At 42.4% G+C, this 24,804-nt stretch overlaps 1 protein-coding gene across 1 annotated transcript in view; it reads right to left on the reverse strand.

Annotated features, from left to right (window-relative positions):
• Positions 1-1,444: 1,444 nt before the first annotated feature.
• The window catches only part of STXBP6 (syntaxin binding protein 6), a 76,852-nt gene continuing 53,492 nt past the window's right edge, over positions 1,445-24,804 (reverse strand). The window contains exons 3-6 of the mRNA XM_044272190.1: positions 16,699-16,829; positions 8,273-8,438; positions 6,027-6,184; positions 1,445-2,159 (exon numbers count right to left, since the gene is read on the reverse strand). Coding sequence (XP_044128125.1) covers positions 2,136-2,159; positions 6,027-6,184; positions 8,273-8,438; positions 16,699-16,829 — 479 coding nt within the window. The 3' untranslated portion in view covers positions 1,445-2,135. The remainder of the gene's footprint in view (positions 2,160-6,026; positions 6,185-8,272; positions 8,439-16,698; positions 16,830-24,804) is intronic.

Raw genomic sequence — 24,804 nt, forward strand, 5'->3', positions numbered from 1 at the left:
ATCCCTCCTATATCCCACTCTCTATCAACAGGATCTACCCCCTTTATTAGTATGACCCCCCCCCCCCCCCGTCTCACTTCGGCAAATTGTATTTATTATGTACAGGAGGTTAATACAAGGCAGTTACTAATGTATGTGATTGTCCATATTGCCTCCTTTGCTGGCAGGATTATTTTATCCATCACATTATACACTGCTCGTTTCCATGGTTACGACCCTGCAATCCAGCAGCGGTGGTCGTGCTTGCACACTATAGGAAAAAGCACCAGCCCAATTGCGCTCCCATGGTCCAGGCCACCAGAGGGGCCAACGCTTATTCCTATACTGTGCAAGTACGACAATCACTAATGGATTGCAGAGTGGCCATAACTAGGGATGAGCGAATCGACTTCGCATAAAACTTCGTTCTAATACTGTACGAAACGTGCGCGCCGTTCAGTATTAGAATGTATTGGCTCTGATGAGCTGAAGTTTTTGCTTTGCGAAGTCTCGCGAGACTTCGTGCAATAACTTCATAAATGAATTTGTACTGTAAAAAACTATTTCCCAAACTCAGGTTCGGTTCCAAGTGGTACCTTGGAACCGAACCAGAGTTCGGGAAATGTTTTTTTTACAGTATAAATCAATTTCTGAAGTTATTGCACAAGACTTCGCAAAGTAATAACTTCGGCTCATCAGAGCCAATACATTCTAATACTGAACGGAGCGCTCGCTCCGTATAGTATTGAAACAAAGTTTTATGCAAATCGACTTCGGATGTTTTATTTTCGGGTACATACTTGTACTTTGATCGCTCGCTATTACGTATTTCTGCAAGGCGAGGTGACCATAAAATAGCCAATTTGTCATTTTTATTTTATTTTTACATCGTTCACCTGATGGTAGTTAATGTAATATTTTTATCGAGCAGTTCAATATGAACACAGCGATACCTAATATTTCTATTTTTTATTTTTGCAATTTTACACATTAAAAGCATTTTTGAAAAAAAATCCTGTGCCTGTGTTGCCATTTTCTAAGAGACTTATTTTTTTTTTTCTTTTCTGCCGATCATCTTGTGGGGGCTCCTTTTTTTGCTGGACGAGGCAACAATTCCACTGGTACCACAAGAGTACTTGTCCTAAACCGTGGGTTCTTGCCGCATTAAGACAAGTACTCTCGTCCTGCATCTTGAAGAGGTTAAAGGCATTCAGGAGTTTATATACAACATGTTTTTTCAGCATTTTCTTTTTTCTGTTCCCCGGAGAACCCTTTTAAACATGGCTATAGATAAAGCCAGTCATTTACGCTGCTTTTACTGACAAACATATGGGTATTCTTCCGTTCCGATCTGGCTATCTTTTCTGTAGAAGCTTTTTCTTACTTAAACATTATGTAAGCCCGTAATACACCACTATGACACATTCCTTTATTTCGCTATGGACAAACAAAGACGAGGAAGAAGTTTTTCTTTCAAGATACCAGTAAACATTTTATTGCTTGGAATATTATTCTGCAACGTGGCTTAAAAATGAAACACATGGAAATGTTTAAAATATGCCAGCTCTACAGAAACAATGGCATGAAGTATTTGAGCTGGACAGTGAGGAACAAAAACTATGGTAAAAAGGGCCACCGGTGTCCAGTGACACACACAGAAAGGCGCGAAGCTGCTTAATACTGCCACTAGACACTAAGGCTTCTGACAAAGACATGTCTTTCATATGAAGTCACTCATGCCAGGACTTGAAAGAGCACCAACTCCTACATAACAGGCCACCAGCTTGATCAGTAGCGTAGGGCACATTCGCATCAGAGCAGGTATTTGGATGGCTGGCAATCACGGTAAACGCTTTATATCTTCAATCACAAACTTCCATTTGCGCACATTTCCAAAGTTCTCAAGCAGCGTGCCTTCTGAAAACTGAATGCCGGTCCAGATGATGCCCATGTATTACTAGCATGGTAGTGGAAGCTGCTGTACCCTGCAGGTTATTCCCAAATTCTCCATTCCATTGGCACCACTTGTGCTGAGAAGCACAATCTGTGTGGCAAAAGTCAATACAATTCCCATTCAAAACAAAGATTTTTTACTTGTGCTGAGGTTTTGCATATACAGTTCGGCAGGGGCGTAGGTACATACACTGTTTCCCAGGTCAACACTTATGTTTCATAGCAAGCTGGAAAGAGAATAATGAGAGTAATTACAATGAGAAATAAAATTGGATGACACATTTGTTTTGGAAAAAGCGGAGGGACATTTACTAAGGGCATTGCGCTATTATTGTGGCGTAAAAAAGGCGCAAATTATGGTGCACGCCATATGTGCAAAAATGTACAAATTTAGAGCTTATTGACGCCTTTCCCAAAGAGCTGATAAAAGGGTTGGGGCTTAAGTGAGAGGTGGTGGGGCCTTACACCGCCCGAGAGCAGAAACTGGCATAAGTCACAGCTGAAGTCTGCGCCGGCCCCTGTGCTGGCGTAGACTTCAGTTTCTGCCACACGCCAGAGTACAGGTGCGGCTAATTTATTAAGAGGCATCTGGCTTCTAATAAATTAGTCACATCTTACTCCAGTGCAGCGAGATCAAGACTGGAGTATGGGAACGCCGGTCTCGACAAATGTCCCTCAGAGTAGGTTTACCCAAGGCTTTTTTCAGATGGGCGATATTCCCGTCCATGCCCGCATGAACCCGACATGGACAACACAAATACCTCACTGTAACCTATGGGGTCACACATATCAGCTTTTTCACATGGGCCGTGCGTTTGCATAAAAAAAAAAAAAACTTTAGAGCATGTTCTGATCCAAATGTCTGATCAGACTAGCCCTTGCTATGGTACAGTCGGAGATTTCCTGCACCCATGGTGCTCGGGGCCTTCAGTGTGCGATTTATAGGCAGCGGTTCACAGAAGAACCACGGGATAATACATACAGCCTTCTAATACCAGCCTGAGGCTTCATGCACATGACCGTATTTTCTATCATTTGTCCTATCTGCATTTTTGTGGATATCATTCTGACCCATATATTTCCATGTGTCCATGCACACATCCGTAGTTTTGGGGGATTCATGTGACAGTTTTGCAAATTATAGAACTGAACAAGAAAAACAAAACCTAGTGTTCACCATATAATTTAAGATAAAGCTTTATTGGACGAGTTTAACCCTTTTCCCGACATTTGATGTAATAGTACGTCACATGTTGGGTCTTTAAAGATGGCACCCACTCCGGAACGAGTGCTTTAGCAACCAGGTGTCCGCTGTTTCACAGTAATACCGATTGTGGCCACTTAACCCCTCAGATGCTGACAACAGTATTTGAAAGGCATAAAACTGCGCTTTCCAGGCAAGCACATATACATACATATATAAACACACACACACACACACACACACACACACACACAAATAACCCCCCTTTAGGCTACTTTCACACTTGCGGAAGGACGGATCCGACAGGCTGTTCACCGTGTCGGATCCGTCCTGCCGCAAGTGTGAAAGTACCCTTACACCAAAAAACAACAACAACAAAAAAACACATAGGCATTGCGCCATCCAAAAACACCTATACTATTAAATATTAAAACATCACATATGGTGAATAGCGTAAAGGGGGGGGGGGAGGGGAGGGGGGGAATATATTACTTCACCTCCTGCAAAGAGTGATCAAAAAGTCATACACACTCCAAAATTGTGGGGGGGTTCAGTCAGCACAACCCTGTATGCAGGTGCACATTGCTATGGCGAAATACACATACAAACGCAAAAACACAAATGCAATCGCACTCTGCAACCAGCACTCTGCCCTGCCTCTATGCTGGATGTTGAATAAGGCATTGGTGTACATTTTGGACAAAACGTAATAAGCCACTCACCACGTCAAGGTCGCCTCTATGAATGGTCCCTAACACTAGTTCCTACCTGTTATGGGCCACGACAGCCACACAAAGTCCAGGGAGCGCAGGTACAGCATTAAAGTCAGTATAAAACCGAGTCTGCTTTTATAGCGCCTACCAGTAGCCATTAGGCTCCAGGAGAAGTATATAGTGGGCTCAGCATGCATGTTGGTACTTGCATCCCTGGATCCGATGAAAGCTGTTATGGCACCGGATGGGGTTAAAAGCAGAGTGTGCCTGGCGTGCATGCTGTACCTGCGCTCCCTGGACTTTGTGTGGCTGTCATGGCCCATAAAAGGTAGGAACTAGTGTTAGGGACCACTCATGGAGGCGACCTTGACGTGGTGAGTGGCTTATTACGCTTTGGCCAAAATGTACACTAATGCCTCATTCAACATCCAGCATAAAGGCAGGGCAGAGTGCTGGTTGCAGTGTGCGATTGCATTTGTGTGTACACTCCAGAATTGTATCAATAAAAACTACAGATCGTCCCGCAAAAAAGAGCCCGCACCCAGCTCCGTAGACGTAGCTAAAAAAAAAAAAGGTATGGAGGTCAGAATAAGGTGATGAAAAGAAAAAATTATTATTTTCCAAAGTTTTGTGTGATATATACAAATGTGGTATTGCCTTAATCATACTGACCTGGAGAATGAAGTGCATAGGGCTGAAACATTTAATCGATTGAATCGAGTAACAACACAAAAAAATCATTGATGCAATTTTTTTGCATAGAAGATTGACTTATGTCATGTGACCACAGAGCGTGAGTGAAGTGCTTGCTATTACTTGCTCGCTGGGGACATGGTGGCAGTAGGGAGGCTGATGAGTTTTTATAAAGAAAAACATTCTTTTAATTCATACTCGATTAATCGTTGGATAATCATTAATCAATAGAATACTTGATTAGAAAAATAGTCAATAACTGCAAACCTGCCGTAGAAGTGTACAAAGTCAGTTTTATAGCATAGTGCATGCCACAAAAACAAAACTAATAAGTGTGGTAGAATTGCATTTTTTCCAATTCCACCTCATTTGGAATTTTTTTCCAGCTTCCCACTACATCCTATACAATATTAAATGGTGCCACTAGAAAGTACAACTTGCCCTGCAAAAAACAAGTCCTCATACGGCCATGTGAATAGAAAAATAAAAAAAATTATGACTCCAAGAAGGAAGGGAGGGAAAACAAAAACGCAAAAATGGAAAATCGCTCAACAAAAAACAACAAACCTAATGTCTCAGACAGAATATATATATGTGACCCCCCCAGCACATATACCAAAATACCAATAATAAATAACAAAAAATTATAGTAATTCTTTAATTATATCAATATTATATTGTTGTAATATGATAATATTCTATGAATTATTCATTATAATTAATATACCAGCCATACATAAAAAAAACAAAATCAATAACTGGTTTGGTTGTTTATAATTGGTATTTTGTTATTTATACACTGATTTATTTGTACGTTTGACCCATGTCATTATTTAAAGCACCATTGCTGTGGGGGAGACCTGTAGGTTTGTTGTGTTTTTACTGTTTTTTTTAAACTTTTTCAGTGAAGCATCAGGTTTTGGCAAGTACTTTGTTTCTTTTGTTCAGTTTCATACACTTACATGCTGATAGCACCCAAGCCCATTATTATTAATAGTGGTGTCCATCCTATCTCAAACAAATTATAGAACATATCCTATTCTCTTACTTCTGATGGGAGTAAGAAAAATCTGGAATGCACATGAAAGGTATCCGTGAGACATAAGGGTGAGATCTTCAGTAATGTTACAAGGGGCAAAACCGAGTCCTGGACACAGACAGTTGTTCTACCCACATCCCATGAATCCGAATTGTATTATCTTTTGTCCTTTTCATATTACAAGGCTGTGCATGTCCACACAAAGAAACCCCATCCAAATGTACAGTGCATGAAAACAGCACTGGTTCCCAGGGATAATATCATCCATACGTCTTTATTTAGTCTTGGGACACATAGAAAAAAAAATAAAAAAAATATTAAAGATGTTTTTTTTTTCTACGTGTCCCAAGACTAAAAAAGACACAGATTTTATCCTACACTTCTTTGAAGGCTTTGCATCGCCTTAATAAGAAAATTAGGATAGGAATACTGTGCTTGTGGTTACCTTGTGAGCAGTGTCTGCAAACTGTTGTGCACTGTTCATCATTTCCGCTGTCGATTCTTCTGCCCGACCAAGGCGCTCTCCACGCTCATTGAGTGCTTGACTAGCCTTCTGTACAGCACTGGTCACACTGTCAGCAGCCGAGTGTAGTATACTGTTGCCTGGAAGGTATGCAGGGTTTAGTCTGGCCATAACAAGGTCCTTCATGTAAGAGGAAAGCAACAACTTTTAAAAGGGGATTTTTCCAAGACATACATCAGTGGTGGTATGTCCGCTTTCATCTGATCCCAAGGTGATCAGAAACCTTAGTCACAAAATCAGACCCTTAGCTCGTAGATATTTATGGCATATCCAATCTGTCATTGCAACACCTGCTTAATATTAAGCACTAACACATTAAGCTGGACAGGACCAGGTACGCTAAAATGGGGAGTGAGAAACGGCCGCCCAGCGAACTATTGTTCCTACTTGTTGGTGGACCTGTAACATTTAGCTCTTGCGGATAATACCCATCTGGTAGTCGGCAGCTTTTTCTCCCTGGTTAGTGCCACATACATTGTACTTGCGTGTTGCAAACAGCAATTTAAAATTTCTTGGGAAGAATGAATAGGAACTTTAATTTGTAGGTTGTAAGTATACCTAGTACATGACTGGTTGCATTACAGCCATCTACATATTAAGGGCTCATGCACACGACTGCATGTATTTTGCGGTCCGCAAAACACTGAACCACAAAAAATATGTATGACGTCCGTGTGCATTCCGTATTTTGCAGAATGGAACAGTAGGCCCCTAATAGAACAGTCTTATCCTTGGCCGTTATGTGGACAATAATAGGACATGTTCTATTTTTTGGGCGGAACTGACATACCGAAACGAAATGCACACGGAGTAACTTCCGTTTTTTTTTTTTTTTTTTTTTGCGGATCCATTAAAATGAATGGTTCAGTATCCAGTCCACAAAAAAAAAAAAAAATGGAAGGAAAATACGTTTGTGTGCATGAGCCCTAATCAATATTCATCTGTAAAATACTCTGATACACCCGTCCCACTTAAAGGGGTTTTCTGAGATTTTTTTTAACTGGCCTATTCTAGTGAATTGGATCTATCCAGAGGATAGATCCAATTCACTATATGGATAGGCCATCAGTATCTTATCTGATTGGTGGGAGTCTGACACCCCTGGCAATCAGCTTCTTGAGAAGGCACTGGCTCTCACAGTAGCACCACGGCCTTCTCTCAGCTTTCCTTAGGCCATGTGATGCCACGTTCATGGCCTAGCCACAGCTCAGCGCCATTGAAGTGAATTGGGCTGAGCTGCGATACCAAGCACAGCCACTATACAATGGACCACTGCCTTCTCAAACAGCTGATTGGCAGGGGTCCTGGGTGTCGGACCCCCAGCATTCGGATAATAATTGACTTATCTGGGGGACAGGTCATCAGTTAAAGGGAGTCTGTCACCTGTTCTTCACCAATATAACTAAGAGCACTGCCCCACAGAAAATTCCATCCATGTCCAGGAAAAACACTTATTCTGCTGAAAAGCAGCTCCCAAGTGCCCAAAGAAAACCAGACTGAAGAGGGGAGGGCTGCTTTAGCTCATATGTTGGGATTGGTAGCCACTAGAAATATGACAACCTGACCTTGTTTGAAAGCTGACATTCCAACCTTTCAAACGATACCAGAATCATGGCATTATATCCACTATATCAGAAGATATAGCCATAAATCGAGTCAGGATTGTTTTTACTTTCACTTTCAGCTGGGCACTTGGGAGCTGAATAAAAGTGCTTCTCCTGGACATGGAATACAGACACACAGTACGTCTGGAATGTGCCGGCAATCTTCTGTGGGCAGTGCTCTTAGTTATATTGGGGAAAATTAGGCGACAGACTCCCTTTAAAAAAATCTCGGAAAACTCCTTTAAACATTAGGAAAGGAGAGAGTGATGCCCAAGATAAATCTCACACAGACAGAAAAGTCTGACTTGATAAAAGCCTGCTTGCAGTATTCCTCATGTGCACGGCATACATAGCTACAGACAGCACAGTATTTCTGAACTATTCTCCCCTAGAAACAATGCTTTAGAAGAGAATACTCAGACTACATGATGTATTGTGTAGCATGCCACAATGGCCAGTTTAAACAGAACTAAGGCCCCATATACTTCTATGGGCACTGCATCATTGTATGTACCCCTTAGACGGCCATGTGCATGTACAGTTTGCACAGAGTCAGACACTCACCTGAGAAAAGTCTGGATTGACAGTTGATGAACTCGGGCTTTCCGTCAGAGAGATATCGCTGACATGTATGGTGCAGGATTTGGAAGAAAGTAAATTTCTCTGAGCCGGAACTTGCCATCCACTGGTCAGACGCGTTGTCGAACTGAAGATCAAATTCTGGAGACTCCTAAAAATGACACATCAGAATATGTAAGATGAAAGATTTTTACAGGCACTGAGTACTGCCTCATGTGAATGACCAGATCATAGCTCAATGTAACCTCCAAGTTGCACTGCGCTCTAATAGGGCGCCTATAGACTTCTATGGGGTCCTACTGTAGCTCTATATGCCTCCGATTTCATAAGGAGACATACAGGCTTTTACTGAGGAGGTATTCCCTAATACAGTGCCACATAAAGGAGAACGCCACAGAGATTCCAAGTGCTACCGTGCAGCCTCACGGGGTCTAAATGTGCAACTAAGCACCAGTATTACCCAACCTAAGGGCTCATGCATACGGCCGTTGCCCCGCCATGGCCGTATTGCAGCTCTCATACAGCGGGGCCGCAATACATGGGGCACCGGCCGTGTACACCCTGCATTACAGATGCGGACCCATTCACTTGATGGGGTCTGCAAATCCGGAAATGCGGTGCGGAAGCACGGATCGGAACCCCACGGAAGCACTACGGAGAACCAATAATATTTTCCCCCTTTGTGTTCCAGCAGTCATAACTTTTAAATTTTTTTTCTTCAAATTTTTTTTTTTTATTTTGCACGTAAAACAAGAAAAAAGGGAGGCAGCGCCACATGTGCGGCGTCACTTTGTAGAGAGTGGTTTGATAAGGGTTAGGGTAGGCTTACCATCTGTGGTTGTGAGGAGTCACAACCACTGTAGAGAGCCTTGCTGGAATTATAGTTCGCCGACCAGCACACCGGCGGTCACTCTGTTGGTGCCCCAGTAGATGAGGTGTACACAGTGGAAGTATCAAAAAGGAAAACTGGTTAAAAAAAAAACCTTTATTTCGACAGCTTTTTGCAGCGCTTGCTTGGAAGGATTCAGACCCAAGTCATCGGACAGATAAGGGCTTAACTTTTATTTGCAGGGTAGTCAACGCTTTTACCAGTTTTACTTTTGATTTTGCAGGATTAGTTGTAGTTTTTTTTTAGAAACCATTTTTTGGGTATATATAATGTAGTAAATAACTTTTATTATTTTATTTTTATGGGGGGGGGACAGCAATTTTAACATTTTGTGATTTTTTTTTTTATGGCGTACACTGTGTGGTACTTTTATTATGTGGGTCAGTACAGCGATGATAATGCCACAATTCTATATATTTTTTACTAGAGGTGTGGGGAGAGGCGGCTGCTTTAGCTGCTCATATCTCTGGTTTAGTAGCAGCTAGAGATATGGGCATTCCAAGCTTTCAAACAATACCAAAATTACAGCATTATCTTCAGTACATGGGGAGGATATCACTGTTAGAAATCGGGATGCAGTGAATGCAGCTGAAAGTTCTGCCAGAGCCCAGCTGGGGCAGAACAGTTAGGGTACTTTCACAATAGCGTTTTTCTTTTCCGGCACCGAGTTCCATCCTAAGGGCTCAATACCGGAAAAGAACTGATCAGTTTTATCCCCATGCATTCTGAATGGAGAGAAATCCGTTCAGAATGCATCAGGATGTCTTCAGTTCAGTCTTTTTGACTTTTCAGGACGGAGATAACACCGGAGCATGCTGCAGTTTTATCTCCGTCCAAAATTCCGGAACACTTGCCGGAATGCCGGATCCGGCATTAATTTACATTGAAATGTATTAGTGCCGGATCCAGCATTAAAAATACTGCAATGCTGGATCCGTCCTTCCGGTCTGCGCAGACCTTTAAAAATGTGGGGGGAAAAATAGAAACGGATCCGTTTGTCCGTATGACAAACGGAAAGACGGATCCACTCTTGCAATGCATTTGTGAGACAGATCCGCATCCAGATCAGTTACAAATGCTGTCCATTTACATGCAGATTCCGGAACTGCTTGCCGGATCACTCTGCCGCAAGTGTGAAAGTACCCTTAAAGGGGTTGTCCCACGAAAAATTATCTTCAGTTTTCAATCTAGCACCTGGATCTGAATACTTTTGTAATTGCATGTAATTAAAAATGTAGCATAGCCACTGAGTTATTCAATCAAATCTATCTGTATAGCGCCACCTTTTTCTTATTTCTTTGTCCTGCTCACTGAAATGGTCGCACATGCTCAGTTTCATCCTTCAACTGCCTCCTGAGTTGTGATAGGGAGAGATGAGACACGCCCCTTTTAGCTGCGGCAGAAAAGACACTCCCCTTAAGTTGTCAGCTTGATATAAATCTAGCAGAGCAATGAATGGGGAGATCTCTGGATCCATGTGAGGTACAGGGCTGGTTCTGGCTTTGGTGATTAATAAAATTGTACACAAATGAACAGATTGATGGGGAGCTCACCAGAATAGAGCACGACCTGCTTCCATCCCATAGCTATTGGTACATAACAGATAAAAGAGCTGGCAATTTTTTATCTGGTTCTAGCTTTGTTGGAAAGAGAGATTGCCATGTACTGTATGGCGTCTGATCTTCATTTTTTACATTAGTCATAGAATAACCCCTTTAAGTGCTTTACACACAGCCAGAGCTGAGCTTTGGCAAAACAGGTGGTTAAAGGGAATCTGTGTTGGTCCCATGATCATATGTGCCTGCATTGCTGAGAAAATGATCTTTGCAACTGCTGCACCCTCTCCACTTTGACTAACAGGGCAAGGCAGTGAAAAGGTCATCACACCTGGCCTTGACTTCTCCTAAGGAGCAGGGTGCGTGGCAGTTGCAGAGAGCAGAGCCTGCAAGTGTAATGTCAACGCCCCCGTTGCTCCTAGAGGCTCATTTGCATTTATTAAAACCTAATTTTTCTCCGAAATGATGTCACATATGAACATGGGACCAACACAGATGCCTTCAGCTGCCAAAAGCACACGCCACAGGTCAGCCAGTTTCATCTGCTCCATGTGGCTTTTGAAGAGCGGATTTAGCTGCAATGGTAATTGGGAGCTATGTCGCATATAAAGACATCCTGAGGTGGTGCTACAGTGAAAACCCCCAAAAAGTGACCCCATTTTGGAAACTACACCCCTCAAGGAATAATTCAAGGTGTGTAGTGAGCACTTTGACCTCAAAGGAGTTTCCTAGAATTAGGAAAAACTTGGCAGTGAAAATGAAAAATTGCATTTTTTTCTTGAACAAGTAGCTTTACACCCACATTTATTAACTTTCCCAAAAGGTAACAGGACAAAATGCACCCCACATTTTGTTCCCCATTTCCCCCTGAATACGGCAACACCCCATATGTGCTAAAAATTATACACGGCGCACAGCAGGGCTCTATAAGTTAAACAGCAAAATATGGATTTTGCAGACCTGAATTGGCAGACATGGATTTTAGGTGGCACTGACTTAACAGGTGTTTTACACAAATGAATATGTAGTGGTTGGTGAAAATTGGATCTGTAAGCTACTACAGGGTACATCATGAATGAAATTAAATTAATACTCCATGGATGAGTGGTAGATTTTAAAACACTCCTGCATGCACAGGCCATGTTTTTCAGGGCAGGTTTTGCAGTCGTAAATGGCGTTTTTCCTTATCCCCCTTTTGGAACACACCCTCCATCTTTTTTGGGTCCTTCCCTTCCTTGCTGTCTGGGGGGCTTGGCCTAGAAAATGTTGCCCTGGTATGACACGGGCACCATGACTTCCAGAAGTACTGAGACCCTCCCTTGCCTGGCTTTGAAAAAAAAAAAATATATATATATAAAAAAAAAAATATATATAAAAATAAGAAAAAAATATATATAAAAAAATTATCCCAAGCTCTAAACATCTCATGGAGCACTGTCCAATCCATGATCTAAAAACAGAAGGAGTATGGCACAACTGCAAACCTACCAAGACATGGCCGACCACCTAAACTGACAGCCCAGACAAGGGGACCACTAATTAGAGAAGCATCCAAGAGACTTACGCTGGGTTCAGACCTCAGCGTACTTGAACGTACGCTCTGTATGCGCGATTGTACGGGCGTTTGCAATCGCGCATACAGAGACAAGCGAACGCCCATTGTCGCACGTTCCCGCTAAAGTCTATGTACGAGAACACGCAACAAGACGCCCCAAAGAAGCTCATGTACTTCTTGGGGCGTCGGGCGTTTTACAGCGCGATCGTACGCGCTGTAAAACGCTCAGGTGAGAACCATTCCCATAGGGAATCATTGGTTCTTGCCTGTTGAGCGTTTTACAGCGCGTAGGAACACGCTGTAAAACGCTCAGGTCTGAACCCAGCCTTATGGTCACTCTGGAGGAGCTGCAGAGATTCACAGCTCAGGTGGGAAAGTCGTGTACTCCACAAATCTGGCCTTCAGGCTAGGGCTACAAGACGACATGTGTCGGTGACATTTTGTCGCACCAATGTTGTGCGCCAATTTTTATAATTATAGTCTATGGCAGGGATAGCCAACGTGAGGCTCTCCAGCTGTTACAAAACTACAACTCCCAGCATGCCCAGACTGACTACAGCTATCAGCCTACAGCAGGGCATGGTGGGAGTTATAGTTTTACAACAGCTGGAGAGCCGCAGGTTGGCCATCCTTGGTCTATGGTGTCGCACTGCGACATGCTGTGACTGTCACGTCGCAGCATGTCGCAGTGCGACACCATAGACTATCATTATGAAAATTGTCACACGACGACACATGCTGCAGTGCAGTTGTGCCCTATGTGACACATGTCGTCTTGTAGCCCTAGCCTTATGGAAAAGTGGCAAGATGAAAGCCATTTTTGAAAGCAAGCCATAAGAAGTCCTGTTAGCAGTTTGCCACAAGCCATGTAGGGGACACAGTGAACATGTGGAAGAAGATGCTCTGGTCAGAAAGTTTAACTTTTTGGCCTTAATGCTATGTGTGGCAGAAAACTAACACTACACATGACCCTGAACATATCATCCCCACCACGAAACATGGAGGTGGCAGCATCAAGCTGTGGGGATGCTTTTCATCAGCAGCAACAGGGAAGCTGGTCGGCGTTTATGGGAAGATGGATGGAGTTAAATACAGGGCAATCCTGATGGAAAACCTGGTAGAGGCTGCAAAAGACTTGAGACTGGGACAGAGGTTCACCTTCCGGCAGGACAACGACCCTAAACATACAGGCAGAGCTACAATGGAATGGTTTAGATCAAAGTGTATTCATGAGTTAGAATGGCCCAGGCCGTTCTCCAGACCTAAATCCCTTTGAGAATCAGTGGCAAGACTTGAAAATTGCTGTTCACAGAAGCTCTCCATCGAATCTGACTGAGCTTGAGCTATATTGCAAAGAGGAATGGGCAAAAATTATAACCTCTAGATGTGCAAAGCTGGTGGAGACAAACCCCAAAAGACTTGCAGCTGTAATTGCAGCAAAAGGTGGTCCTACAAAGTATTGATTCACGGAGGTTGAATACAAATGCATGCCACACTTTCCAGATTTTTATTTATTAAAAATTTTAAAAAACCATGTGGTTTTTCTTTGCATTTCACACATACTTGCTACTTTGTTGTTGGTCTATCCCATATAATCCCAATAAAATACATTTAAGTTTGTGGGTGTAATGTGAAAAAATTTGAAAAAGTTCAAGGGGTATGAATACTTTTTCAACGCACTGTATCTTGAGATTGGTAGCAGCTAGAAATATGGGCCTGGCATTCCAAGCTTTCAAACAATACCAGAATTTACAGCGTTATCTCCACTATGTCGGAAGATATAACTGTTAGAATTCGGGTCTGCAGTGAAAGCTGTTTTTACTTTCACTTTCAGCCGCACACTTGGGATCTGTTTTTCAGCAAAATAAAAGTGCTTTTCCTGGACATAGAATAAAGACACAAGGTAAACAAAGGTAGGTTTGGAATACCTTGTATCGCTGTGGTTCCAGAGTTCAAATCTCATCAGGGACAACATCTGTATAGCATTTGTATGCTCTCCCTGTGTTTGTGTGGGTTTCCTCTGGGTACTCTTGTTTCCTACCCCACACCCAAAAAAGTAGGCAAATTGGCTTCCTACAAAATTGGCCCAGTATTTGGTTTTCAGGATGTGCGCCTATACAGCAGCCAGCGACTTCCCACATAACTATCCCTGCCCTTTGATTCCCTCTAAGAAAAGCACATTACAAATCTGTCATTCCCTTTAAGGATGGATTTCTATAAACTGAACGGTGCCAGCTTTTAGCTCCATATGCCGCTTGACATCTGTGTTAGGCTTCCAGTAAACAGGTGTGACAGCTAAAGTAAGCAGGGGAGAAGACGTGTTACCGCACAAGTTATGAACACCTGTCCATAGAAATGAATGACCTATTTACAAAGATCTGTGTTTGCCTTGTGCTGCAGCTCTTTGCACAGACAGGTTTCAGATTTAAAGGGATTTTACTGGACTACTTTAACAGAAAACACTTTAAATACAGAAATCGCCACTGCAATTCTGCCCAGTCCTTGCCACAGCCTGAAGTAATACCCATGTGGTGAGGTGGCTATATGATCGCACGGTCCCTTGCAGAGGTGCAATGTGTCTATGTCACATGAACACCATGTGTGATCTTCCTTCTTAAACCTGGAAACAGAGGTTAAAAACCTCTGAACCTCTCATAAACCGCATATTGTGTTAGAATCAACTAAAATGAGATCTGCACCTTTCAATTCTATAAAGCTGTGAGACCAACATAGCACTACCGTCCCCTGTGAACATAACCGCTCACGTCCTTTGTGGGATCTTCATAGGCGATAGGCCGAAAAACCAGAACAGAAACCCCAGTGTTTCTGGATTCCAGTGTCAGATGACACTTCAGGCTCCCAACACCCCACTGGCCGTTTCCTTTTCTAGTGTCAGCAGAAATATTGAATCTGATTCTTCTAATTTTTATCTTTTTCTTACTAGTCCAATGTTTTTTCATAATAGAAAGAATATTTGAATAATTGTCCCTCAAAGAAAATGGTGCTAAACAATCATAAATGAGTATGGTAATAGTATGCAGAAATCCAGCTCAAAAGATTTAAGAGTATATCAGGTAGGTGTTTGTGAGGCTGAACGTTTATTCCAGGCGTGCATGTAGACATGAGTTCTGCCACTAGAGGTCACCACTGCTGCTGGAAATAGCAATAGCATCAACAGATCTCAATTCTGAAAACTAAAGCAGATAAACAGTGGAGGAATTGAAATCAATTCTAGTCAAGATGCAACATTTACATATTGATCCTCCAACAGGGTTAGGCCTCATGCACAAGGCCGTTGTGCAGCCGTTCCATCGGGCAACATCTGTGCGGCAGCCGGGACGGATCGAGACCATTCAACTTGAATTGGTCCGTGATCCATCCGCACTGTAAAAAAATTTAAAATGTTCTATTTTTTATTTTATTTTTTTGGGCGGTGTGGAGGCACGGACAAAAACACCACAGAAGCACTATGTAGTCCTTCTGTGGGCTTCAGTTCCGCACCGCACCTCATGAATTGCGGACCCGTTCAAGTGGCCGGGGAACGCTGTGTCCATGAGGCCTTAAAGGCGTGGTCTTATCAAAGACAACTCAAAATGAGGCTGCTCGGGAGATCAACTGATCATTCTGGGCTCTGCTCCGAATAAACAGCTGCCAGGGACTTAGCTGCAGGGGTTCATTTTCTGTCTTTTTATATTGGTCTTAGATTCCCCACTACACCGCTATATGATGCGTCTATTTTATGACAAAGAGTGCTCTTCGTCATAAATTAGGTGACTCTACGGCAGTCTGTGTGCTTGGCGTTAAAATTACTCCAGCCCCCATTTACGCCAAACACGGTCCAGCCCAACTGCCAAACACAGTGCAAAACCGGCCGTCCAACTAAATATTGTCATGCAGTCAATATTAAAAAAAGGGACTATTTTTGTGACTAAAAGAGTCGCAAGTCCCTCAATAAATGAACCCCCAGTGACGATTCATATGAATGGCCATTTATACAATACAAGAATGGTTGAAACCTGGAGGACGTCCATATTCTTTAATGGTGCGTATGAACAGGGGTTGACTCGCAAGGGCTTTCTTCATTAGACAACCCCTTTAAAAGCTCCACTAAACATGGAGGGTGTGGGTGGTGAATACCTATTTGTAACGCGTTTTAATAATTCATGCACCTTCACATGCTACGGATTTTGTTGAAGAATTTTCCACAACTGAAAACCAGTTTCATTCATTTTAATGGGAAGGTAAACATGGTCACATTCCGGTGGAGAGAACGGATTTTCAGTCACGGAAAATTCTGCAACAAAATCCGCACCGTGTGAAGGCCCCCTAAGAGGTGTATAAGATGCAAGGTAGGGCATACGTAAAAAAGGGCAATAATTCAGGCACAAACACATACCGGGCCATAACTTACCCGATTAGGGTCGATTCCATTTACTTGTCTCAGCTGATCTAGACTCCACTGAGTTCTTCTCACAAAACAAGATGAGCCCTCAAATTGTTTCACCTTGGTAATGTAGACTTGTGATGGCCTTTTATTTGTGACTGAAAAAGAAAAAGAAAGTCAAAAACAGAAAACAATCTTCTGTGTCTGGCTTAGGCTACTTTCACACCGCCGTTTTGGTTTCCGTTTGCGAGATCTCACAAGCGGTCCAAAACAGATCAGTTTTGCCCTTAATGCATTCTAAATGGATAAGGACCCGCTCAGAATGCATCAGATTGGCACAATGTAAGTCAATGGGGACAGATCCGTTTTCTCTGACATTCGTTCGTAACTATTTGTGTCTGATACAAGGGTATAGCACATGTCCCTATATTGTTGGAGGGAAAGGATAACAATGTTTCCCCCCTTATCTGATGGTTTCACAACAATGTTACTATTTTTATTGAGATTTTGTAGTGCTATCATTTCAGAATAAGTATAGTTTTTATGTATATTTTTTTTTTCAAGTTTGTGTAAATCACGTGTTACTGATCTCAAAAAGGTTTCAATGTTAGCATCGTTGAGGGTTTTCGGTGGCATTTTAGTGCTTCTGTTTTTAAGAGACGTGAACGGGCCTTGTCCAATGGGGCGTTCATTTTCATCTAGTAACTCTGTGAGATTGTTCAATCATTCACTTGATTGCCTACATCCAAGAAGTCAAGTGGGATAGATTTATTTTTGCTTTATTTCTATTTCTTTTTCTTGTTTATATATATCTTTTATACATTATGGGTCGTTAATTTTAAATATAAATATTAAAAGTGAAGCTTTAGAATTAAATGGTTCCTTCTGTGATACCCAAATACTGACAGGCAGTGAGGAGATAAATGCTGTGCTCAGGATCTTCCCTCCTGCAAACGCAGAGCTGACAGACTGGAGGAGTTCTCTCCTCTGTACTCTTCTGCTGGCTGTGAGGCAGTGTCTGCAGAGCATTGCACAGCAACAGATAGGGGGAAGGTCTTGTGTGTATCAGCAATGTCATTGTACAGCTGGGACTTGTAGTCCCACACATACAACATGAGTATCCCAGCAGTCAGACTGCAGACAGGGCAGCAATGTTATTCACTTCCTTTGCAGAACAGGGGGGAGGGGGAAAGGCCATCTTTTTTGACACCCACAAATATTCATGAAAACCTCAGAAACCGTAGTTACATGCCCCCACAGTTTGCTTAAATCTTGCTTAGGGCTCTTTCACATCTGCGTTCTTTTCTTCCGGCATAGAGTTCCGTCGTCGGGGCTCTATGCCGGAAGAATCCTGATCAGTTTTATCCTAAAGTTTTAACCGTGCGGACTGTAAGTATGCCGATCCCCCGCTCCTCGCTCCTACTATGGCAACCAGGACTTTAATAGCGTCCTGGGTGCCATAGTAACACTGAAAGCATTTTGAAGACGGATCCGTCTTCAAATGCTTTCAGTACACTTGCGTTTTTCCGGATCCGGCGTGTAATTCCGGCAAGTGGAGTACACGACTGATCCGGACAACGCAAGTGTGAAAGAGGCCTTAGCTTATATTGCAGACTATCAGATTTACAGTGCTTTATTTTCTTTTACATAACTCAGACAACCCCTATAAACATCCTGAAAGCATTTGAATAATATATTAGGCTACTTTCACACCTGCGTTCGGGGCAGACCCGTCTTCTATCTGCACAGACGGATCCGCAGCGATAATGCAAACGCTTGTATCTGTTCAGAACGGATCCGTTTGCATTATTCATGTAAAAAAAAAAGGCTAAGTCAAAGCGAATCCGTCTTGATTGAAAGTCAATGGGGGAGGGATCAGTTTTCAATTGCACCATATTGTGTCAGCGTAAAACGGATCCGTCCCCATTGACTTACATTACACTGACTCGCATCGTCAGGCGAACACCAAAACGCTGCAAGCTGCGTTTTAGTGTCCGCCTCAAAAGTGGAATACAGGAGCAAGGGAGCCAAACTCAGCCAAATTGATGTATTCTGAGCGGATCCTTATCCATTCAGAATGCATTAGGGCTGAACGCTTGTGAGAGCCCTGAAACGGATCTCACAAGCGGACCCAGAAACGCCAGTGTGAAAGTAGCCTTATTCTTTGGGCCGTTAATCAGGGAAAAGAGATAGAAAATGTCAGGTTTTAGGCTTTTCACATACGGCCACACCAGTAATGTATACATTATTCATAATATCTATAATAGCAGTCAGACTTTTGTCATGTGAATTAAACATTTATCTGGGGGTTTTGGAAATCCAGCAATTCTGTACTCCTACCGAATCCAAACCCTCCCTGAAGGCATAGGCACAGACAGCACAGTTATGCAATTTATAACCCACCCCCTCTCCTAAGATAGGCCTTCAATTTTAAAAATCCTGGTCTCAATTAAGTATTATGACTGAAGCTTCTTGACCGCACAACTATCCTATATACAAAGAATGACCTTAAGGAGGGATTCATATGGAATATGGTCATCCCTGCTCTGAATCCCTCAAATTGTATTGCTTTGAGGAAGCTTTTCCCACCTAATTGCTGTGTACATCTCTGGTACAATTACACAGGAGGACAGGGGCTGCAAACACGCTTCGGCTCCCCCGTTCCTGCCAGTGGGAGCCGGAGCACACTGATGACCACGACATTACTGCCTGTTACAGACATTAGTGCTCTTTAAAAACAGCAGACACCCGGTGGCCATGGCGCCCCTTACACGCACCAGCAGGGGCCATTTTCAAATGCCCGGAAGTTGGGAAAGGGTTAACTTCCAAGCATTCACACTGAGATTGCCCACCAAATGGGAAGAATATGAATAGGCAGAGTGGCCTGGGTATACCCGAATTATAGCGATTCATGACAAATTAATTTGGAACAAAATCGAACTTCGGCGAATCAGCAGATTCTAATTTTTCGAGACTTCGCTCATCTCTAAAAATGACAAATATTTCAAATGAGCTTTTCTCAGGGGGACTCAAAGCACAGGGATAGTGGTGTGGCTGGGGCGACTCCCTTGGTAGTCAGTGGCTGCCATATAGGCGCTCAACCTCAACACACACTACGGTCCATTTCATAGGAAGCCAATTGCTTTAGTTTATTTTTGTTTGAGTGTTGGAGGAATCTGGAGTACCCTGGGAAAACCCACGCAAACACAGACAGAACATAAAAACTCCATGCAGATGTCACTGGTGAGATTCGAACCCACTACCCCAGAACTGTAAGGCACCAGTATTAACTGCAGAGCCACCATACAATGTAAAAGGTGAAATCTGTAGAAAACCTGCAGGGTAACAGAAGAAGGGTTATCCATTTGGGAGCATTCATGTCATAGTCACAGGATATGTCAAATGCCCGATAGAGGCTCCACCTCCGGGACCAGGTCTGATGGCCATGCATGGCTCTCTAAATTGCGGTGTAGGTTTGCTTTGCCCTTTCTGTAAATCCTACAGAATTTAATGTGTAGCTGGAGGCTGCTTTTTATCAACTCTAGAGAGCAATGTTGTTACTGTGCTTCAGCAGTGACCTCCTCATAGAGGCATACATATCCAGTTTTGGCAAATAGAGCACAAGAAAACTTATTAGAGAGAAAAATGAATGTTCTGATCGATATTTTTGTAGGCTGCAAATGTTTGGAACCGACTCAGTGTACCACTGATGGCATGGTATACAATCCATAAATGTATTTGTCACTACAACCTGTTGTGGGACTCCACCTAATATTTTATTTTATTGGTCTTTATTAAAAATAAGGAGCCCTTTTTTTTGTACAGAGCTGAGATGCTCTAGTTACACCCTTTGGATTTTCTGTCTGTTCTATCAGACCAGGAGCTGAGGGACTCCTTATCTCTGCTCTCTGACCTCCTAAACACTCATTACACCAAGCAACAACACAAAAAAATAAAAAATAAAACTTTTAGTCTGCTACTGGGCAAAAACCATTTGTCCTATACTAAATCGAGTGTGCGGATTACAAATCCGAAGTCAGAATTGTTGTGACACGTCACAAAATTTTGCTATGCATGAGTATGCCTAAATGAATTAAGCACTTGGAAAGCATTGAATAATTTTGAACAGAATGAGTTTTACTCCAACAATTTCCTGATCTACATTAAAGTTTGCGTAGTAAACAGTGTATGAAAATGGAATGGAATAACAAAATTTCAAAAAGTCTTGTTTTTCAGTTTAAAAGTCTCACTTGAGCAAGGCCCAGTACTGTTAAAAGTCCTTCAGGCCTCTGCTTTTGCGTTTGTGAATGGTCATATTTTCCTGTTGCAAAAACCAGCAGTAGTCCCCCATCATGTTGGGATTCCAGTGGCTTGATACCGGTTCTCCATTGTAGAAATATCTTTATGGAACCGCTCTCCGTGTTCGTCACTTACGTGCCCCAAATTGGGTGGGAAAAAGTCACGTCAATGTAAGAAATGCACTTTCAATGACATTCGGCAGCCAAGTTGTTCATATGCTGTAAGCATGTTGTCTACTAATTCAGCATAGTTTGTAGCTCGTCTGTTCCCAAGGAAGTTCTGCACTACTGGCACTAATGCATCCCAAGCTGCAAGACGCACTCGCTTTGTCCGATTCTTGCACTGATCATAAGTAGTGTATTTACCACATATGTAGCAAAAATTGTCTGGATCATTAACACATTTGCGTTTATCCATCTTAACCACTTCAGCCCCGCTAGGTGAAACCCCCTTCATGACCAGGCCACTTTTTACACTTCGGCACTACACTACTTTCACCGTTTATCGCTCGGTCATGCAACTTACCACCCAAATGAATTTTACCTCCTTTTCTTCTCACTAATGGAGCTTTCATTTGGTGGTATTTTATTGCTGCTGACATTTTTACTTTTTTTGTTATTAATCAAAATGTAACGATTTTTTTGCAAAAAAATGACATTTTTCACTTTCAGCTGTGAAATTTTGCAAAAAAAACGACATCCATATATAAATTTTTCGCTAAATTTATAGTTCTACATGTCTTTGATAAAAAAAAAATGTTTGGGCAAAAAAAAAATGGTTTGGGTAAAAGTTATAGCATTTACAAACTATGGTACAAAAATGTGAATTTCCGCTTTTTGAAACGGCTCTGATTTTCTGAGCACCTGTCATGTTTCCTGAGGTTCTACAATGCCCAAACAGTAGAAAAACCCCACAAATGACCCCATTTCGGAAAGTAGACACCCTAAGGTATTCGCTGATGGGCATAGTGAGTTCATAGAACTTTTTATTTTTTGTCACAAGTTAGCGGAAAATGATGATGATTTTTTTTTTTTTTTTTTTTTCTTACAAAGTCTCATATTCCACTAACTTGCGACAAAAAATAAAAAATTCTAGGAACTCACCATGCCCCTCACAGAATACCTTGGGGTGTCTTCTTTCCAAAATGGGGTCACTTGTGGCGTAGTTATACTGCCCTGGCAATTTAGGGGCCCAAATGTGTGAGAAGAACTTTGCAATCAAAATGTGTAAGAAATGACCGGTGAAATCTGAAAGGTGCACTTTGGAATATGCGCCCCTTTGCCCACCTTGGCAGCAAAAAAGTGTCACACATGTGGTATCGCCGTACTCAGGAGAAGTTGGGGAATGTGTTTTGGGGTGTCATTTTACATATACCCATGCTGGGTGAGAGAAATATCTTGGCAAAAGACAACTTTTCCCATTTTTTTATACAAAGTTGGCATTTGACCAAGATATTTTTCTCACCCAGCATGGGTATATGTAAAATGACACCCCAAAACACATTGCCCAACTTCTCCTGAGTACGGCGATAGCAGATGTGTCACACTTTTTTGCTGCCAAGGTGGGCAAAGGGGCACATATTCCAAAGTGCACCTTTCGGATTTTGCAGGGCATTTTTTACACATTTTGATTGCAAAGTTCTTCTCACACATTTGGGCCCCTAAATTGCCAGGGCAGTATAACTACGCCACAAGTGACCCCATTTTGGAAAGAAGACACCCTAAGGTATTCCGTGAGGGGCACTGCGAGTTCCTAGAATTTTTTATTTTTTGTCACAAGTTAGCGGAAAATGATGATTTTTTTTTTTTTCTCTTTTTTCCTTACAAAGTCTCATATTCCACTAACTTGCGACAAAAAATAAAAAATTCTAGGAACTCGCCATGCCCCTCACGGAATACCATGGGGTGTCTTCTTTCCAAAATGGGGTCACTTGTGGCGTAGTTATACTGCCCTGGCAATTTAGGGGCCCAAATGTGTGAGAAGTACTTTGCAATCAAAATCTGTAAAAAATGACCGGTGAAATCCGAAAGGTGCACTTTGGAATATGTGCCCCTTTGCCCACCTTGGCATCAAAAAAGTGTCACACATCTGGTATCGCCGTACTCAGGAGAAGTTGGGGAATGTGTTTTGGGCTGTCATTTTACATATACCCATGCTGGGTGAGAGAAATATCTTGGCAAAAGACAACTTTTCCAATTTTTTTATACAAAGTTGGCATTTGACCAAGATATTTTTCTCACCCAGCATGGGTATATGTAAAATGACACCCCAAAACACATTGCCCAACTTCTCCTGAGTACGGCGATACCAGATGTGTCACACTTTTTTGCTGCCAAGGTGGGCAAAGGGGCACATATTCCAAAGTGCACCTTTCGGATTTTGCAGGGCATTTTTTTACACATTTTGATTGCAAAGTTCTTCTCACATATTTGGGCCCCTAAATTGCCAGGGCAGTATAACTACGCCACAAGTGACCCCATTTTGGAAAGAAGACACCCCAAGGTATTCCGTGAGGGGCACTGCGAGTTCCTAGAATTTTTTATTTTTTGTCGCAAGTTAGTGGAATATGAGACTTTGTAAGGAAAAAAGAAAAAAAAAAAGAAAAATCATCATTTTCCGCTAAATTGTGACAAAAAATAAAAAATTCTAGGAACTCGCCGTGCCCCCCACGGAATACCTTGGGGTGTCTTCTTTCCAAAATGGGGTCACTTGTGGCGTAGTTATACTGCCCTGGCAATTTAGGGGCCCAAATGTGTAAGAAGTACCTTGAAATCAAAATGTGTAAAAAATGGCCTGCGAAATCTGAAAGGTGCCCCTTTGCCCACCTTGGCTGCAAAAAAGTGTCACACATCTGGTATCGCCGTACTCAGGAGAAGTTGGGGAATGTGTTTTGGGGGGTCATTTTACATATACCCATGCTGGGTGAGAGAAATATCTTGGCAAAAGACAACTTTTCCCATTTTTTTTATACAAAGTTGGCATTTGACCAAGATACTTTTCTCACCCAGCATGGGTATATGTAAAATGACACCCCAAAACACATTCCCCAACTTCTCCTGAGTACGGCGATACCAGATGTGTGACACTTTTTTGCAGCCTAGATGCGCAAAGGGGCCAAAATTCCTTTTAGGAGGGCATTTTTAGACATTTGGATCCCAGACTTCTTCTCACACTTTCGGGCCCCTAAAAAGCCAGGGCAGTATAAATACCCCACATGTGACCCCACTTTGGAAAGAAGACACCCCGAGGTATTCAATGAGGGGCCTGGCGAGTTCCTAGAATTTTTTTTTTTTTTGCATAAGTTAGCGGATATTGATTTTTTTTGTTTTTTTTCTCACAAAGTCTCACTTTCCGCTAACTTAGGACAAAAATTTCAATCTTTCATGGACTCAATATGCCCCTCACGGAATACCTTGGGGTGTCTTCTTTCCGAAATGGGGTCACATGTGGGGTATTTATACTGCCCTGGCTTTTTAGGGGCCCTAAAGCGTGAGAAGTCTGGAATATAAATGTCTAAAAATGTTTACGCATTTGGATTCCGTGAGGGGTATGGTGCGTCCATGTGAGATTTTATTTTTTGACACAAGTTAGTGGAATATGAGACTTAGTAAGAAAAAACAAAAACAAAAACAAACAAAAAATTTCCGCTAACTTGTGCCAAAAAAAATGGCTGAATGGAGCCTTACCAGGGGGGGAGTGATCAATGACAGGGGGGTGATCAATGACAGGGGGGTGATCACCCATATAGACTCCCTGATCACCCCCTGTCATTGATCACCCCCCCCTGTAAGGCTCCATTCAGACATCCGCATGATTTTTTTACGGATCCATGGA

The sequence above is a fragment of the Bufo gargarizans genome, chromosome 11 (assembly GCF_014858855.1).
Source record: "Bufo gargarizans isolate SCDJY-AF-19 chromosome 11, ASM1485885v1, whole genome shotgun sequence".
Classification (NCBI taxonomy): domain Eukaryota; kingdom Metazoa; phylum Chordata; class Amphibia; order Anura; family Bufonidae; genus Bufo; species Bufo gargarizans.